At 44.1% G+C, this 14,420-nt stretch overlaps 1 protein-coding gene across 1 annotated transcript in view; it reads left to right on the forward strand.

Annotated features, from left to right (window-relative positions):
- Positions 1 to 9,708: 9,708 nt before the first annotated feature.
- Positions 9,709 to 14,420, forward strand: part of SDC2 (syndecan 2) — a 98,747-nt gene continuing 94,035 nt past the window's right edge. Inside the window, exon 1 of the mRNA XM_032421784.1 lies at positions 9,709 to 10,277. Coding sequence (XP_032277675.1) covers positions 10,218 to 10,277 — 60 coding nt within the window. The 5' untranslated portion in view covers positions 9,709 to 10,217. The remainder of the gene's footprint in view (positions 10,278 to 14,420) is intronic.

Here is a 14,420-nt window from a genome sequence, read left to right on the forward strand (position 1 = left end):
GGAGGCAAGAGAAATGACGGCATGCCTGCCTATCTGTGCAGGGACATATGAGCAAAACCCCTTTGCCTTCCCCCACTGGTGGATCTCCATCATAGGGATACTCTGATCAGCAAGATCTAAGACCCAAACCAGCCAACAAAGCAGTATAATGCCCCATCGAAGCAGTAGGTATCCAGCAGCCTGAGAGAGGAAAAACTATTAGATCATATACCCAAGGAAATAAAACGGCTAGAGGAAACAGATGGAACCATTAGTTTTAAAAAATTACACTTAAGGGGCGCCTGGGTGGCTCAGTCGTTAAGCGTCTGCCTCTGGCTCAGGTCATGATCCCAGGGTCCTGGGATCGAGCCCCACATCAGGCTCCCTGCTCGGCGGGAAGCCTGCTTCTCCCTCTCCCACTCCCCCTGCTTGTGTTCCCTCTCTCGCTGTGTGTCTCTGTCAAATAAATAAATAAAATCTTAAAAAAAAAATTACACTTAAAGAACACAATTGCATTTGCAAATAAATAATATTAGTTGATAATAAAACATAAGGCTTCCCAATAAAAAATTCAGAAGATAAGTTAAAGGAGAAATGCTCACTGCCATTAAGACCTGAATTGGTGGTCTGAGAGCAAGCAAAAACGTAAGAAGAATGGAAATCATGTCAGAAAAGATAAGAGATTTGGAGAATATATTTAGGACACTTAACAAGCAAGTAAGAAGAGTAACAGGTAAATAATAGGAGTTCCAGAAAGAAAAAAAAGTGAGGAACGTTAAATAATAAAGCTAACAAAACAAAACACAAAACCCGCAATTAAAGAAACAAACAAGGAAACTTTGATTTGAGCAGAAAGACCCAAGTCTGAAAGCTGAAAACTACATTGGTAAGAAATCACAAGGATGTAGGTATATCCTGGTAAAAGCCCTCAATTCTAAGGATAACTGGAAAATCTTAAAAGCTCTTAAACTGAAAGAACAAATTACCTAAGGGTTGAAAATGCATAGCCTCAAGTGCTTTTATTATTATTTAAAAAAAAAAAAGACAAAATAAAAGAACTTAGAATTCCATTTAAGAAACTGAAAGAGACCAATTTTTAAAACAAAAGAAAGGAATAAGAGAATGAACATAAAAGAGAAAGCAAACAAACACAAAAAGAGTAAGGATAAGTAAATGCAAAAGTTAAAGAAGATGAATAACAGAAGAGCTAAATCTCCAGAGCCAGATGAGAAAGAATTGTCAAAGTAAGGAATGAGAGAAGAATGCAGGAGAAATTTTAAGAGTCATAAGAGAAGGCTTATCTCTCTAGAAGCAAATATATGGCAACAGATTTTAAAACCTCAAGGATAATAATGACCTTCTGGTGAGAAACAAATGACAAATTGAACCAAGAAGAAATAGTAAGCTTAAATAGACCCAATTGTGGCGGAAGAAATGGTGGTAAAAGAGCTACCACGTAAACAGGTACCAAGATTAAATGGGTTCCTGGAGCGGTGCTAATCTCTAAAGTACGGATTTTTTCAATGCTGTTCCAACTAGTTCAGGCCAGAGAGGAAATATAGAAAGCTCCAAGTTCATTTTATGTCATAAGCCCAACTTTAATGCCCTTGCCTGATCAAGTAGAAAATGGGATGAAAGAATTACAGAGCCATTATCACTTTCAAATAAGATGCACAAAATTCTAAGTAAAATACTAGCAGATATTATCAAGTTCTCGAGAATAGGTGTAATAAGATCAAGCAAGTGTTATTAAAGGAACATGGAAGTGACTCACTATTAGAACACCACCCTTGAGGAACATCAACACGATCTAGTACATCAACCAACTAGGGGATAAAACCCATAGAATCATCTTAATACATCTTGGAAAGGCTTTGATAAAATTCAACAACCATTTCTTTTTTTTTTTTTTTTAAATATTTTATTTTATTTATTAGAGAGAGAGAGAGCATGAGAAGGGGGAGGGTCAGAGGGAGAAGCAGACTCCCAGCAGAGCAGGGAGCCTGATATGGGACTCGATCCTGGGACTCCAGGATCATGACCTGAGCCGAAGGCAGTCGCTTAACCGACTGAGCCACCCAGGCGCCCCACAACAACCATTTCTAATAAAAACTCATAATAAGTAACACAACTTTTTGATCTACTGAAGACTACCCCCAAACCAACCACAACTGTCATCCTAAATGATAAAACACAGGGCCCTAAATTATTTTCATTAAAATCAGAAGCCAGAGCGGAATACCTTGTTATCACCATTACTGTTTATAGCACTTCTGCTGTTAAATAACTGGCATAGGCATTTGAGAAGATATTAAAACCACACTTTTTGTTGATGATATCATTGTACATCTAGAAAGCCAAGAGACTCCAGGAAAAAAATGTACTTAGATTAATTAAAGAATTTTTAAGATGGTAGCATAGCAAATATTAAAAGATAAAACAGTTTTCCTCTAGCCAAAAGTTCCTAAATGAACACAGGGAAGTCCTACTTATAATAGTGACAAAGTATATATAAATAATGGGAATATATATAAAAAGAAGTTCACAGGATCTATAAGAAACTATAGAACCTTATTAACTAATAGTTAAAGATCTGAACAAAGTTGAATATAACATTTTCTGATTTGAGAGGCCTTAATACCATGAAAAGTGTGAATTGTTCCAAAACCAAAATATAAGCCTACTTGAAATTTTTTGAAGATTTTATTTATTTATTTGAGAGAGAGATTGAGCAAGCAAGAGAGAGAGAAAGAGCACAAGCAGGGGGAGAAGCAGACTCCCCACTGAACAGGGAGCCCGATGCGGGGGCTGGATTCCAGGAAACCAGGATCATGACTGGAGCCAAAGGCAGATGCTCAATCAACTGAGCCACCCAGGTGCCCCAAGCCTAGCTGAATTTCAGTTGGAATTCTAAAATGGTTTATTTTGTCTAAAATATCCTAAAATTTATATGGATAACCACACAGTGTGTGGTTAAGAAGAACAGGGATATTGGAAATATCAGAGGGTCCTACATCATCAAGGTAATCAAATGAATATGGTATGACATGAGAATAGACACACAGATCAATGAATAGAATACAGAACTGGAAGTAGATGGCCCTATGTATGAGAATACATGTAAGATGGATTAATACCATAGTTGTAGATGGATATATTAATAGCAATCATACAAGAGCTCTTACAAGAAAAAAGGCATATTGTCATGTAGGAAAATGAAAAGATGTGAACAGTTCACAGAAGACCAACTCCAAATATAACAAACACATGGAAAGATGCTTGAAAGCACTAGTAGGCAGGAAAATGTGCATAACACTAGCAATGAGCTGTCACTTCATACTTATCAGACTGGCCAAAAAGAAAACTAACACCGATTGCTGGCTGAGACGTGGAAAAAAGAAAAAGATACTCTCAAACATCAGTGGTGGGAACTTTTTGTGTTGTAAAACTCAAACATCTCATAAAATTAAACACATTTATATTCTCCCAACTCTGCAATCCTACTCTTGGGAATCTAGCCCACAGAAAGAAAATCACCCATTAATTAAGGAAATATATAAAAGGTATTTCCTGTAAGATTGTTTTTAGGAAACAACTGGAAACAGAAAGAATGCCTTTTGCAGGGAAACACCAAAGGGAAATGCGCAGCCATTAAAAAAATGAATAGAAGTTCGGTCAAGGGACTCGGAGGAATTTCTGCAAGACGAAGAAAGTGTTTAGTGGTAAAATACATAAGAACGAACAAAAAAAACCCCTCGTGTGTGTTATGGATGTGTGTGTATCCATCTGGGTTACGTGAGAAGGGAGGGAAAGGGGATGATTCATTTACAGAGGTCACGTTGAGGGTGTGCCTGTGTTGAGTGGGGGTGGGGAAAGCTGCTTTGGAGGTGCAACACTGGGATGAGTTCTGTAGAGAACTTGCGTCCTTTATCCTGGCATTACTATTAGCTATAAGAAGAGCAAAAGTAGACATTTTGAGTTCAGACTCCGTGATAGACAGTATTCTTTTCATTCCCAGAAGCATTTTTCTTATTTCCATCTGAATTCAAAGGGATGGTTTTTTGTTTTCACGATCCAATTCTCTTAACTTTTATTTCAGAACTTGCCATGTTGGAATTTTATACTCTTTCCCTAGGTTTTTATTTGGGTTTAAACTTGGTATGGTGCACATGGTTTTTTAAAGAGAGAATGATGGGTACTTTTGTTTCCTATGTCCTCCTAATGCTGTTCAGTTTTTTGTTGTTGTTGTTCATACTTTTAGCTACAATAAAACATGTTTCTACCAGCAAGTTTTACCAATACTCAGATATTCTATCCTGGATTATAATTAATAGGTGAGAATTGATTGTCCTAAAAGTCTGTTATTCAGTCTAGGAGACTCAAGGAAGGCTACCTGGAGGGGGTGTGTGACACACAGTAGGCCCTCAAATATTTGCTAGTGAGGGCACTTCTAAACCGACACCAAAGGGGCAAGTGGGACTTAGGCAGAGAACTGGGTGAACAGATAGGTTATTCCAGGAAGAGGAAATACTACTAATGACAACTGGCATTTATAACAATTGGCGTTTATTGAGACAACTGGCATTTATATTGAGTTCACTAAAGTAACTCGCTAAATAGTTTGCGTGCATTAGTTCACAGACTCCACACATTCACCCATTATCGCCAATCTCAGGTGAGGAAACAGGCTTAGATTCAGTGGCCTGCTCAGGGGTCAAGGCCTCTTAGAATACAGTGAGAGATGGAACGGGGAATCAAACCCCAGTCTGTCTGTTGTCAGGCCTGCGCTGTTATCGACTGCAGTGTGCGGACTCCTCTAATAGCAGGTGTTAAGAGGATGCATTATGTCTCCTTCATTTATTGGGTTACTTAACAGCTCACCCGGCCATGACCATCTTACCTGTTTCACATTTCACTACCTGAAAGAATTTAGTGACATTTTCACACCAGGACATTTGTGCACTTTGCCTTCTAGATATTTTAGAAAAATGTTCAATGAAATAATTTCCTGCATTAACCTGTAGGTGATCCCGGTATTAATACTGTTCTGTTCAGAGAAATATCAATGTATTCTATTCTGCTTTTAGAGGTTTTAAGATACCTAGCTCTCCTGAATAAGGAAAGCATTTCCCCTAAGGTAATTCAATAGTTAAACCATCTTCTTCTTTAAAAGTTTTTTTTCCCTCACAAATCTAAATAATTTTTATAGTAGTTTGTCTTCATTAAGACTGTTCTTTACCTACATATGCCTTATCCAGCACTAAATGGTGAGGACTTCATTCTACTCAGAGTGAAGATAGTCAAAACTCTGATTCATTTTCATCTGTCTTTGTCTGGGATCATTTGTTGACCAGGAACAGAAGCCCTCTTATACTACCTAAAGAAAAATAAAAAATTTACCTTAAGGACACTAAAATACCTCGCAGATCCTAAAGGAACAAATTTGATTTGGGTCTCAAAAGAGCTAGGAAAAAAAAAGTCAGGAACCTCCATTATTCTGGAATCACGCGTCCTCTATTTCTACTTCTTTCTGTTTACTTGCTTTATTCTTTCCCCCGTACATCAATCAGCCTTTTCTGTTTCATCACACGAGGACCCCTTGGCAGTTTTGGATGACTCCCAGGTCAATGTACAGTTGAGTTCGACTCTGAGCTCCTTGGCTGAAATGATCTGAAGGGTGGATCTAATTGGCCAGTGGCCACTAATAAATTGCCTCTCCCCACACCCGGCCTTGGTCTACATAACTGTGATCAAGAGCGTGTGGAACCATTTAGTATACAGTATGTAGAGCTCTCCTTCAGGGCCTTGGACAGAATAAATGTCTGAGAACAGTGAGTGGGATTAGAACCAGCTGCCATCAAAGTCAGAGCCTACAGATAGCAGTAACAAGAGCAGTACCATTTTACATAAAATCAGCCAGGATTCTATTTTCCCGTTCAACTGGATATATACAAACGCAATGCAAGTAACTTGAAGATACCTTTGTGGAACGTTGCTAAGTTCATATATCCAGTATGACTCGTAGATAGACGTTTGATGCCCCCAAATGATGTAGTCTATAAATAATGTTTTCTTTAAATTTTCCGTTTCTGATTTTAGGATGAAATTTGACATGGACTTTAGTCACAGACTTGCGATTTGAGGACGACTCTTAATTTAAAAATTAGCCTACTTCCCTGGCAAAGGAATGATGAAAGTGAATGAAGAGAACAGTGGAAATCTGAAGCTAAGAATAGACTTTTTTTGGATGGCCTGTAGATATTTGTCATGGTCTCAGCTCACTTGCCATTATTAGCATGGGTAATTAATAGTTGGCTGGCTGGATTTCCTCTTATTCTCAGGTTCTATCACCTTTCAAGTGAATTTAGTCAGGGCTGATTCTACTAAATCGATTTCTAGCCTAAACCTCTGGTAACATTCCAGAGAATGGCAAGTGAAGAACAACCAAAAACAACAAAGTGGCATCTTTGTCCCTTTGCTATTTCCTACTGTGACAGCTCACCTTGGGCCACAGCACCTGCTTGTCCACGGTGATAACGTGATATCACTAGGTACCCTAATGACAGGTTCCAGTGTGTGAGCTTAGGTGAAAAATATGTCTCTAGTACCTTTCATTTCTATGTTCTCATGTGTTCTGTTCCTTTTAATTCACCGCCCCACCCCCTTTTATTTCCATGTCTGCAGCTCTGTCTCTATATTCTGTTCATTTTCTATATTTTCCTCCTAGATTCTTGAGGTAGGTTGTTTATTCCTTCAGCAATCAGTGAGCTATTTGGGGAGTGATTGATTTTGCTAGTTTACTTGCTGTACCCCTTAAAGCACAGCCCTCAAATGGAGGACCTGAAAACATACATTATGGAGGAGCCTTTGGCTTTAATCACTTATACTACCTTTCGTGTATTAGATATATGCCACAAAATTCCACAGAATTTTATTCAGTTAAAAAAGTTGCAGTTAGCAAAACACACAAACAAGCTACTGTAGACTGAATGTTCGTGCCCCTGCATCCCCCTCCCTAGCTCCCCCCATATATAGATTGACATCCTAATCTCCAAGGTGATGGTATTTGGTGGTGGGGCCTTTGGGAGGGGATCAGGTCATTAGAGTGCAGCCCTCATGGATGGCATTAGTGCTCTTATCTAAGGGGCTCTAGAGAACTCCCTCACCATGTGAGGACAGGGCAAAAAGAGAGCCGTCTTTGAACCAGGAAGCCTGCTCTCACTGAGTTTGCTAGCACCCTGATCTTGGACTTCTCAGCTTCCAGAACTGTGAGAAATAAATTTTTATTGTTTATAAGCCAGTCTATGATATTTTCCTTGTAGCAGCCCAAACAGACTAAGACACAGACCTTCGTCCTTTCCAAGTTGAGGCATGTTCCTAACACCATCGGACATCCCTTGTCCCCTACCACCAGCCCCACTCAGCACAGGCAACAGTTTTGCACCCAGCTCTTGCGTAGGTGCTTTTACTATTAATGCCTTTTATACCTCCAGCTTCTCCTTCTGGTCATGCCTGTTAATGCATTTGAACACAAGATTTGAATATTTATTTGTTATCAAATACCTGATATTGTGTGACTCTCACAACAGTACCATCCCCTTATTACACATATTCTCAATGCTGCATTATCATTTATAAAAAACAAGTCACTGGGAGTCTCATCGACACCAAGAGCTTTGGGGTACATCTTCAGGTGCAAGGACATATATGTTCCTTGAACAGATGCATGTGCTTATTTATTTTTATCACTGTCTGCCCAAGCTCAATCGGAGAGCAAGAGAGCAACTGCCATGCTTCTTCTTAGGTAGATGCCCCAATAAGCAGCAATAACTCAGGAAGCCACCAAATGAGTGCATTTCCCTCTCTCACTGGAGTTCTAATTTATTTGATGTTTGTAACTGTTGAGGAGAAGGGAGGTGCAGCCTTGCCCAAAGCCCGAGAAGCAGACTAGATCTCTTTTGGAAGTAGAGGCAACATTTTATGGTTCTTTGCATTTCCCTCACATTGCTCATTTTCCTTTGGAAATTCCTTTTAGAAGCCCCTATCTCCCCCATCTCGTGAAATTCGCCAAGGCACAAAGAATCCATCTTAAAAATATGGCTGTAGTTCATCCTTCCAAAAACCAAGCTAGACCCACATTGACCCACAGTTGCCAGCTCAGTTTCTGTGGAATCAGAAACCTCTGATGATACAACTTCCAGTTCTCCTGATTTTTCCTTCCTTCCTTCTTTTCCTCCTTTGCCCACATTTCTATTTCTCCACATTACCTCTTGGACTGTCAATGCCTTAGATTTGCCCATGGGGAGCTTGGTGGATGGCACCCAGCACCGAAGAGCTGGATGCCTCTGACTTTGAGCTGTAACTCTCCAGGTCCCTAAATTTCTTTCTTCGAGATTTATTGCAGTGAAAGGTTACTAAGACACTAATTCTCAGAGTATGACTGTATTTTATTCTAAGTTCAAAAATTACCATGGCCTAGTATCTATATATCTATATCTATGTATCTTAAAGGTTCACAACTTGTATGCAGTATAGACTGAGTTTTAGATCAAAGTTTATTTAATAAATATTTATTGTGTGTCTTCATGTACCAGGAATGAGAATACAGTGGTGAAAAAGACAGAAAGGTCCCTGGTCTCCTGGAGTGGGCATTCTAGGAGAAGAATAGTTCCATAAATCATTTACTCCATAAGTCAGAAAAAATAGTGTTAGAAACTGGAAGAGAATAGGTATTTGCCATGGTCTGCAGTATCCATACCCTAGACACCGAATTGAAAGAAAGTTTCCATCACAAAATATTTCTGATCAATTACTTCTATTCAGGAAATACATGCTCCTTACTTTCTTCCAACTAGAAATTACTTTTTCTCTCTTTTCTTTGAAGTTCTCTTAAATCTTATTATTCAGTGTCTCTATCCAATTTCTCATCAAACTGCCCTATTTGTAGCTTCCGAACTTTAACACCCCTAAGCTGAAATGGAGCCTATAAAATGATTTAGGGGCTTTTAAACTGTGTGTGAGGTAGAAATGGTATTTAAATCCTTAATGAAATTATGAGCTTTGAAAGTGTTGCCTTTTGGGTTTATAGGGGTCTTCCTTCACTTTTTTTATTTTTATTATTTTTTTTGAAGGGGGGTTTAGGGAGGGTGGGAAATACTCTCACGGCACGTTTATTACATTTATTGTCTCCTCTTTTAAAACACAATTTTCATGAAGTTGTGACTTACGACCAGTTCACAATGCTTGTAGGCATCTGTGAAGTTTGTGTATGTTGTTAACAACTCTCAAAGCAGTTTCTACTGGTCTACTTCTCACAGGCAGAAAAGCTAAATTATGAGTCCCGTTGTTTGACCGATCTCTCGCCAGAAGAGTGAGAGTGGAGAGACAACATAGAGAAGAAAAGAGCGTGAAGGAGAGAGGAAGAGGAGAGAAGGAGGGAGAAAACGAAGGAGCTTTGGAGCGCTGGAGCTCTGATTGCGGACGAGCAGATCCAGAGCGGCCACAGAGCGGAGCCACCGGCGCCCACTGGTCCCCGAAGCTGCCAATCGGGGCGTAATCCTGTAGGAATTTCTCCCGGGTTTAGCTGGGAGTCACACTGCCGCCTCCTCTCCCCTAGACGCCCGGAGGAGCTGGGGAGAAGCAGGCAAGGGAGGGAGGGAGGGAGCGGGAAGAGAGGAGGAGGAGGAGGAGGAGGAGGACCGGGGGCGGGAGGCGGTGGCGGGAGAGGAGGAGGGGCACAGCCGCTGAGCCACTAGCCCGGCTCGGACGCGCTTCTCTCCAGATACTCCGGGAGCTCCAGCCGCGCGGATCGCGCGCTCTCAGCGCTCTGCCCCCAAACTTCAGCCGCAGCTACATTCCAAGCCATCTAATTTATTCCTCAAACCAGCAACTGAACCGCGGCACTGGGAAGGAGTCCGCGGAGGAGTAAAACAGCCGCAGAGCAAGAAGAGCTCGAGAGAGCAGCCTCCCCAGAGCAACAACTCGGTTTCGGGAGTGCAGCCACCAACAAGTGAGAAGGCGCCGCATTCCCGGGGCGCAGCCGCGGGCGGCGGGAGCAGGCGCAGGAGGAGCCAGCGAGCGCCCCCGAGCCGGGAGCCCCAGTGCCGGAGCCCCAGCCGCGGTCGTTGCGGCTGCTCTGGCCCGGATCTCTTTGCACCGGCTGCGCCGGGCGCTAGGCAGTAGGCTTCGTTTCGCCCTCGTTGCAAGCGGCGGCTGGGAGCAGCCGGTCCCCGGGGAATATGCGGCGCGCTTGGATCCTGCTCACCTTGGGCTTGGTCGCCTGCGTGTCGGCGGAGTCGGTGAGTGGACTCGGAGCGGGGAGCGCGAGCCGTTTCGGGTGCTCGCAGCCATGGGCAGCCCGCAGCACCCGCGGGGAATCGGGGAGCGCCGCCTGGGGGATCCCTTCCCCCCCGGACTTGGCGCTCGGCCCCCGAGAATCTACTGGGACAAATGCGCTCGCTCCCCCACCCCTTTCCCCCTTGCCCTCTCTTCCCGCAGAAAAGTGCGGCTCGCCGAAGTTGCCGCGAGGTCCCCGGGGATGAGGGCGCGAGAATCGCAGTTTTGTCTAACCGCAGAGGCCCCTGAAGTCACTCCCAACTTCTTCGCCGTCGCAGGGGTCTTGCGGCGTGGCCCGAGAAGGACCTAGGGAAAAGGGTGGCCTGAGCGGCCGGAGGAGGGCCAGCGAGGGAACCCGCCCCCTCCGCGCGCTCGGCGAGACCCAGGGACAACCTGGAAACTTTGGGGTCCCCTTCTCCACACACCATCCCCCACGCTAGCTAGCTCTCTTAGTCGGTTGAATGCTGGTAGTGAGGAGATGGGGTCCCGATTTCAGAAACCTGAGAGTGTCCGGAGAGGAAAGTTTGCAAAAGTTCTTTTGTTTGATGTTCTCGGCGGCTGGGGCGAGGTAGCAGACACTTCGTGGAAAGGCTGACTACCCCCTGAGGCCCAGTCGCGGGTCCCGCGGGGGCGGGGGGTGTGCACGGAACGCGCCGGAAAATGCTGGGGCCCGGGGCCCCTGGAATCCCAGTCCTGCGGCGCCCCTCTCCTCCCTGAGGGGCGCAGGGCGGCCCCGCAGGCCCTCAGGGGCAGGAGGACATGTTAATACGGGTTGCAGTGGAGTGGAGCGTGCAGGGCGAGGCGGGGTGCGGGTGACGCCAAGCTCGGCCTCGGGTCGCCGGGCCCTTCGGGTACCGAGGCTTCTAGCTTGCCACGCTTGCCCTCGCGGGCCCTGGCAGGGGTGCTTCCGAGGCCCGGAGGAGTCCCTTCGCCCGTTAGGGCGGGTTGCGGGCACCCAGCCTCCCTTCCCGGCCGCGGCTGCGGGAGCTTGGGTTCTCCTTCTTTGGGTTGCCTTTCTGGGGCCGGAGCTGGTTTCCCTGCGTCGCCCAATGAGCGCCCTCTGAAGGGAACTGCCTCCTGGGCTTCTTGTCGGTGGCGGTCCCTACCTGGGCGCCCCGAGCTTTGCCCGGCTAGGTGGAAGCCCAGCACCCCCGGTTCTGTCTGCAGCCTCGGCGCCTTCTGGAGCTTCGGTTAGGAAGCGCAGCCGTTTCTGGCCCTTCTGGTTGCCATATCTCCTCCCTTTGCCACCTCCTGACTTGCCCACGGGTGGTTTTGTGAGTTTTTCCCCCTCGCCTTTGGAATATTGTTTCCCTTCCCCTTCTCTCCCCACACCCCCTTTTTTTGGAGTTGAGGCAGTTAGGAGTGGGAAACCTCTTAGGCACTGAACAGCAGATGGGCATTTTTCATCGGTGTGGGAGCCTCTGTGTGTGCTAGCAGGTCCCCCAACGTTCCTTGAGATTGAAGAGCGGGTAGAATTGTACACTGTACAGCATAGATGAGTATTTGGGTGCTTGGGCTGTAAAATAGAACTCCGAGCCTTATCAGTAGTTCTCTTTGGCAAAGGATTGGTTCATCCGTTGGGACTGGTAATCTCCCAGCCAGTTATGAACTTTGGCTCATTGTCCACAGAAAGGGAGAGATTCTGTTTATTTCAGAAAAAACATGATTGCTCATCTTGTTGCAAAACAGGGCAAAGGGAGAACTCCCTCTAAGGGTTTTCAGAAGAAGCCTGCCTGAAAGGCTGTACAGGGTTAGGGAAGTCCTTTTATCGCTGAGTCCTGTTCAGGATTTGCTAGGAAGTGTTACTGTTTGGGGTTTCTCCAGAATGTCTCTATCTTCTGGCTCTCCGGAGTTTTGCATAAATCTGACGGTGCTCTTTAAGGAAGCTTTTTGCCTGAACTATTCTCCTCTCTGGTGACACCTTTCCCCTGAACTCTGTTTTTGCGGTTCTAATATTTCTCATTTCTGACCAGGTTTAGATGCTTTCACGGCGAGCTCTTTCACTGTGGTAGATACTCTCTTCAGTAATTGGAATATCATCCAAAAGGGTGATTAGATATTTTTAAAATGTCAGTTTAGACACTCTAGCGGAGAGTCTTTGTTAGGCTATTTCAAAGCCCAGGATGGCCACTAGTCCATTTAAATTACTTTTTGTCTCCGTTTGATGCCTAGCAGCCTCAATGTATGTGAAGTTGAAAGACTTCATTTTTCAACAATTAGCTGTTAGAGCACGTTATTTCCAGGACCTCTTATTTTAATGTGAAAACGACAGCTGTTTCCTGGGAGAAGTGGTGGTTGTCCGAGCTCAAAATCTGTGTTTAAAAGGAGGAAAGGAAAAATGTCTGCAGTTAGTGAATTCTTGAGTGTTTTACTAAGCACAAGGGAAGGTGTGTGTGTGTGTGTGGGGGGTGGTGCGTGGCACAGAGGTTCTTGGGAACGAAGGCTCCAAGCTGACTGTGAAAAGAAACTGGTGGCCCTTCCTTTCTGGATGCTGGAGAGAGCAGGGACTGTTCGTGGTCATGCATTCATACTTTCCACCGGCAGGTTAAGGCTTTCACTGCGGGAACACCATGTGAGGGGAAGGACTGACTGAGTGTGGAGGTAGTGATATGCTGTTTTTCTATCCATTTTTTTTTAAACGTGACTGTTTACCTTTAGGAATAATATATTACACATGGCTCTAAACATCATTTGAACTGGAAATATGTTTAAGAAAAGGGAGTGTTTTGAACTAAGGGAATTTTATACACACGTTTCAATGTGTGTACATTAAAAGAAACTGTCAAGTCATTTGGACTCATGGGTTACCTCTCAGTGCATTATGAAAGGCAGGCTTTGGAAAGTTTGCATTAGAAAGAAAAATAAGGGGCGCCTAGGGGGCTTAGTCAGTTAAGCATCTGCCTTCAGCCCAGGTCATGATCCTGGAGTCCCAGGATCCAGCCCCATGTCAGGCTCCCTGCTTAGCGGGGAGTCTACTTCTCCCTCTCCCTCTGCCCCTCCCCCTGCTCCTTCTCTCTCTCTCTCATTCTCTCTCTCAAATAAATAAAATCTTTTTTAAAAGAAGAAAGAAAAATAAAATTGGGACCATATAACGTTTTTCAGTTCCGTAAAAAAATATATTTTGGCTGTGCTGGTAATGAAACAAATTACTTTTGCTAGGGAATTTTATTAAAACCTCGGCTGTTTCTCTCTTAGTTGGATATTAGCAGTAGGTAGACATCATTTAGGAAAGAAAGATATTGTAAGATCAGGCTTGCAAAAGACGGATGTCCTAAAAGGAATTAGAGTATGCCCTCCGATTCCTACTTCTGGGACCTGGTACATCCAGTTTTGAAGGACTGTGTAACATGCTTACTCACATGGCGCCTTGAATAATCATGAGTTTGGAAAGGATTTCAAAAAATCACCAAGTTTTTTCCTGGGCAGGACTAATTCTCAGCTCTCCAGAAGTTCCCAGAGACCTGACCGGTCAGCCGCAGGTGGCCTGGAGTCTTCCCAGGTTGGCAAAGCCCTGAGGCTGAGCCAGCTGCACAGAACACAGACAGCTCTGTCATTAAGGTTTATAAGGAGTCTGGTCAAGCCACTATGTTCCTGGCATGTCAGCTGGCAGTGATCCAATAGACGGTGTGAGGAATGTCATCTGAGTTTAGATTCTCACAGCACTGTCCCTTTTCCATTGCCAAAAATCAAAACTAAATCATCTCACCCATCATTTTCTTCTCACCATGGAAGAAGACCTGCCATTTCTACCACCATCAGCGGTACATTCCGGTATCTCAAAATCACCCGATTCTTTCATGGAGCAGAAGTCAAAATAAAGTTTTAGAGAGAGAAAAAAAGCAAGAAGTAATGAAGAAGAGTCTTTGCTGAAAATAAGCTACTCTTATTTACCTTTTTTAGTCAGTTGGGCCAGTACCATCATCTTAATTCTGGTCTTTTGGAGTTGAATCTTGATGACATCCTTGACTCATTCCACTTTGTTGACTTCCACGTTCAGTGGACTGCTAACTCCACCTACGTGTGGTTCATTCCACAAATACACTTCGGCACCTACTACGTGCCTGGGATAAAGCATTGAGCAAACCGGGCTTAACTGCTCTGTGTTC

Source organism: Phoca vitulina, unplaced genomic scaffold (assembly GCF_004348235.1).
Source record: "Phoca vitulina isolate PV1807 unplaced genomic scaffold, GSC_HSeal_1.0 scaffold25, whole genome shotgun sequence".
Taxonomy (NCBI): domain Eukaryota; kingdom Metazoa; phylum Chordata; class Mammalia; order Carnivora; family Phocidae; genus Phoca; species Phoca vitulina.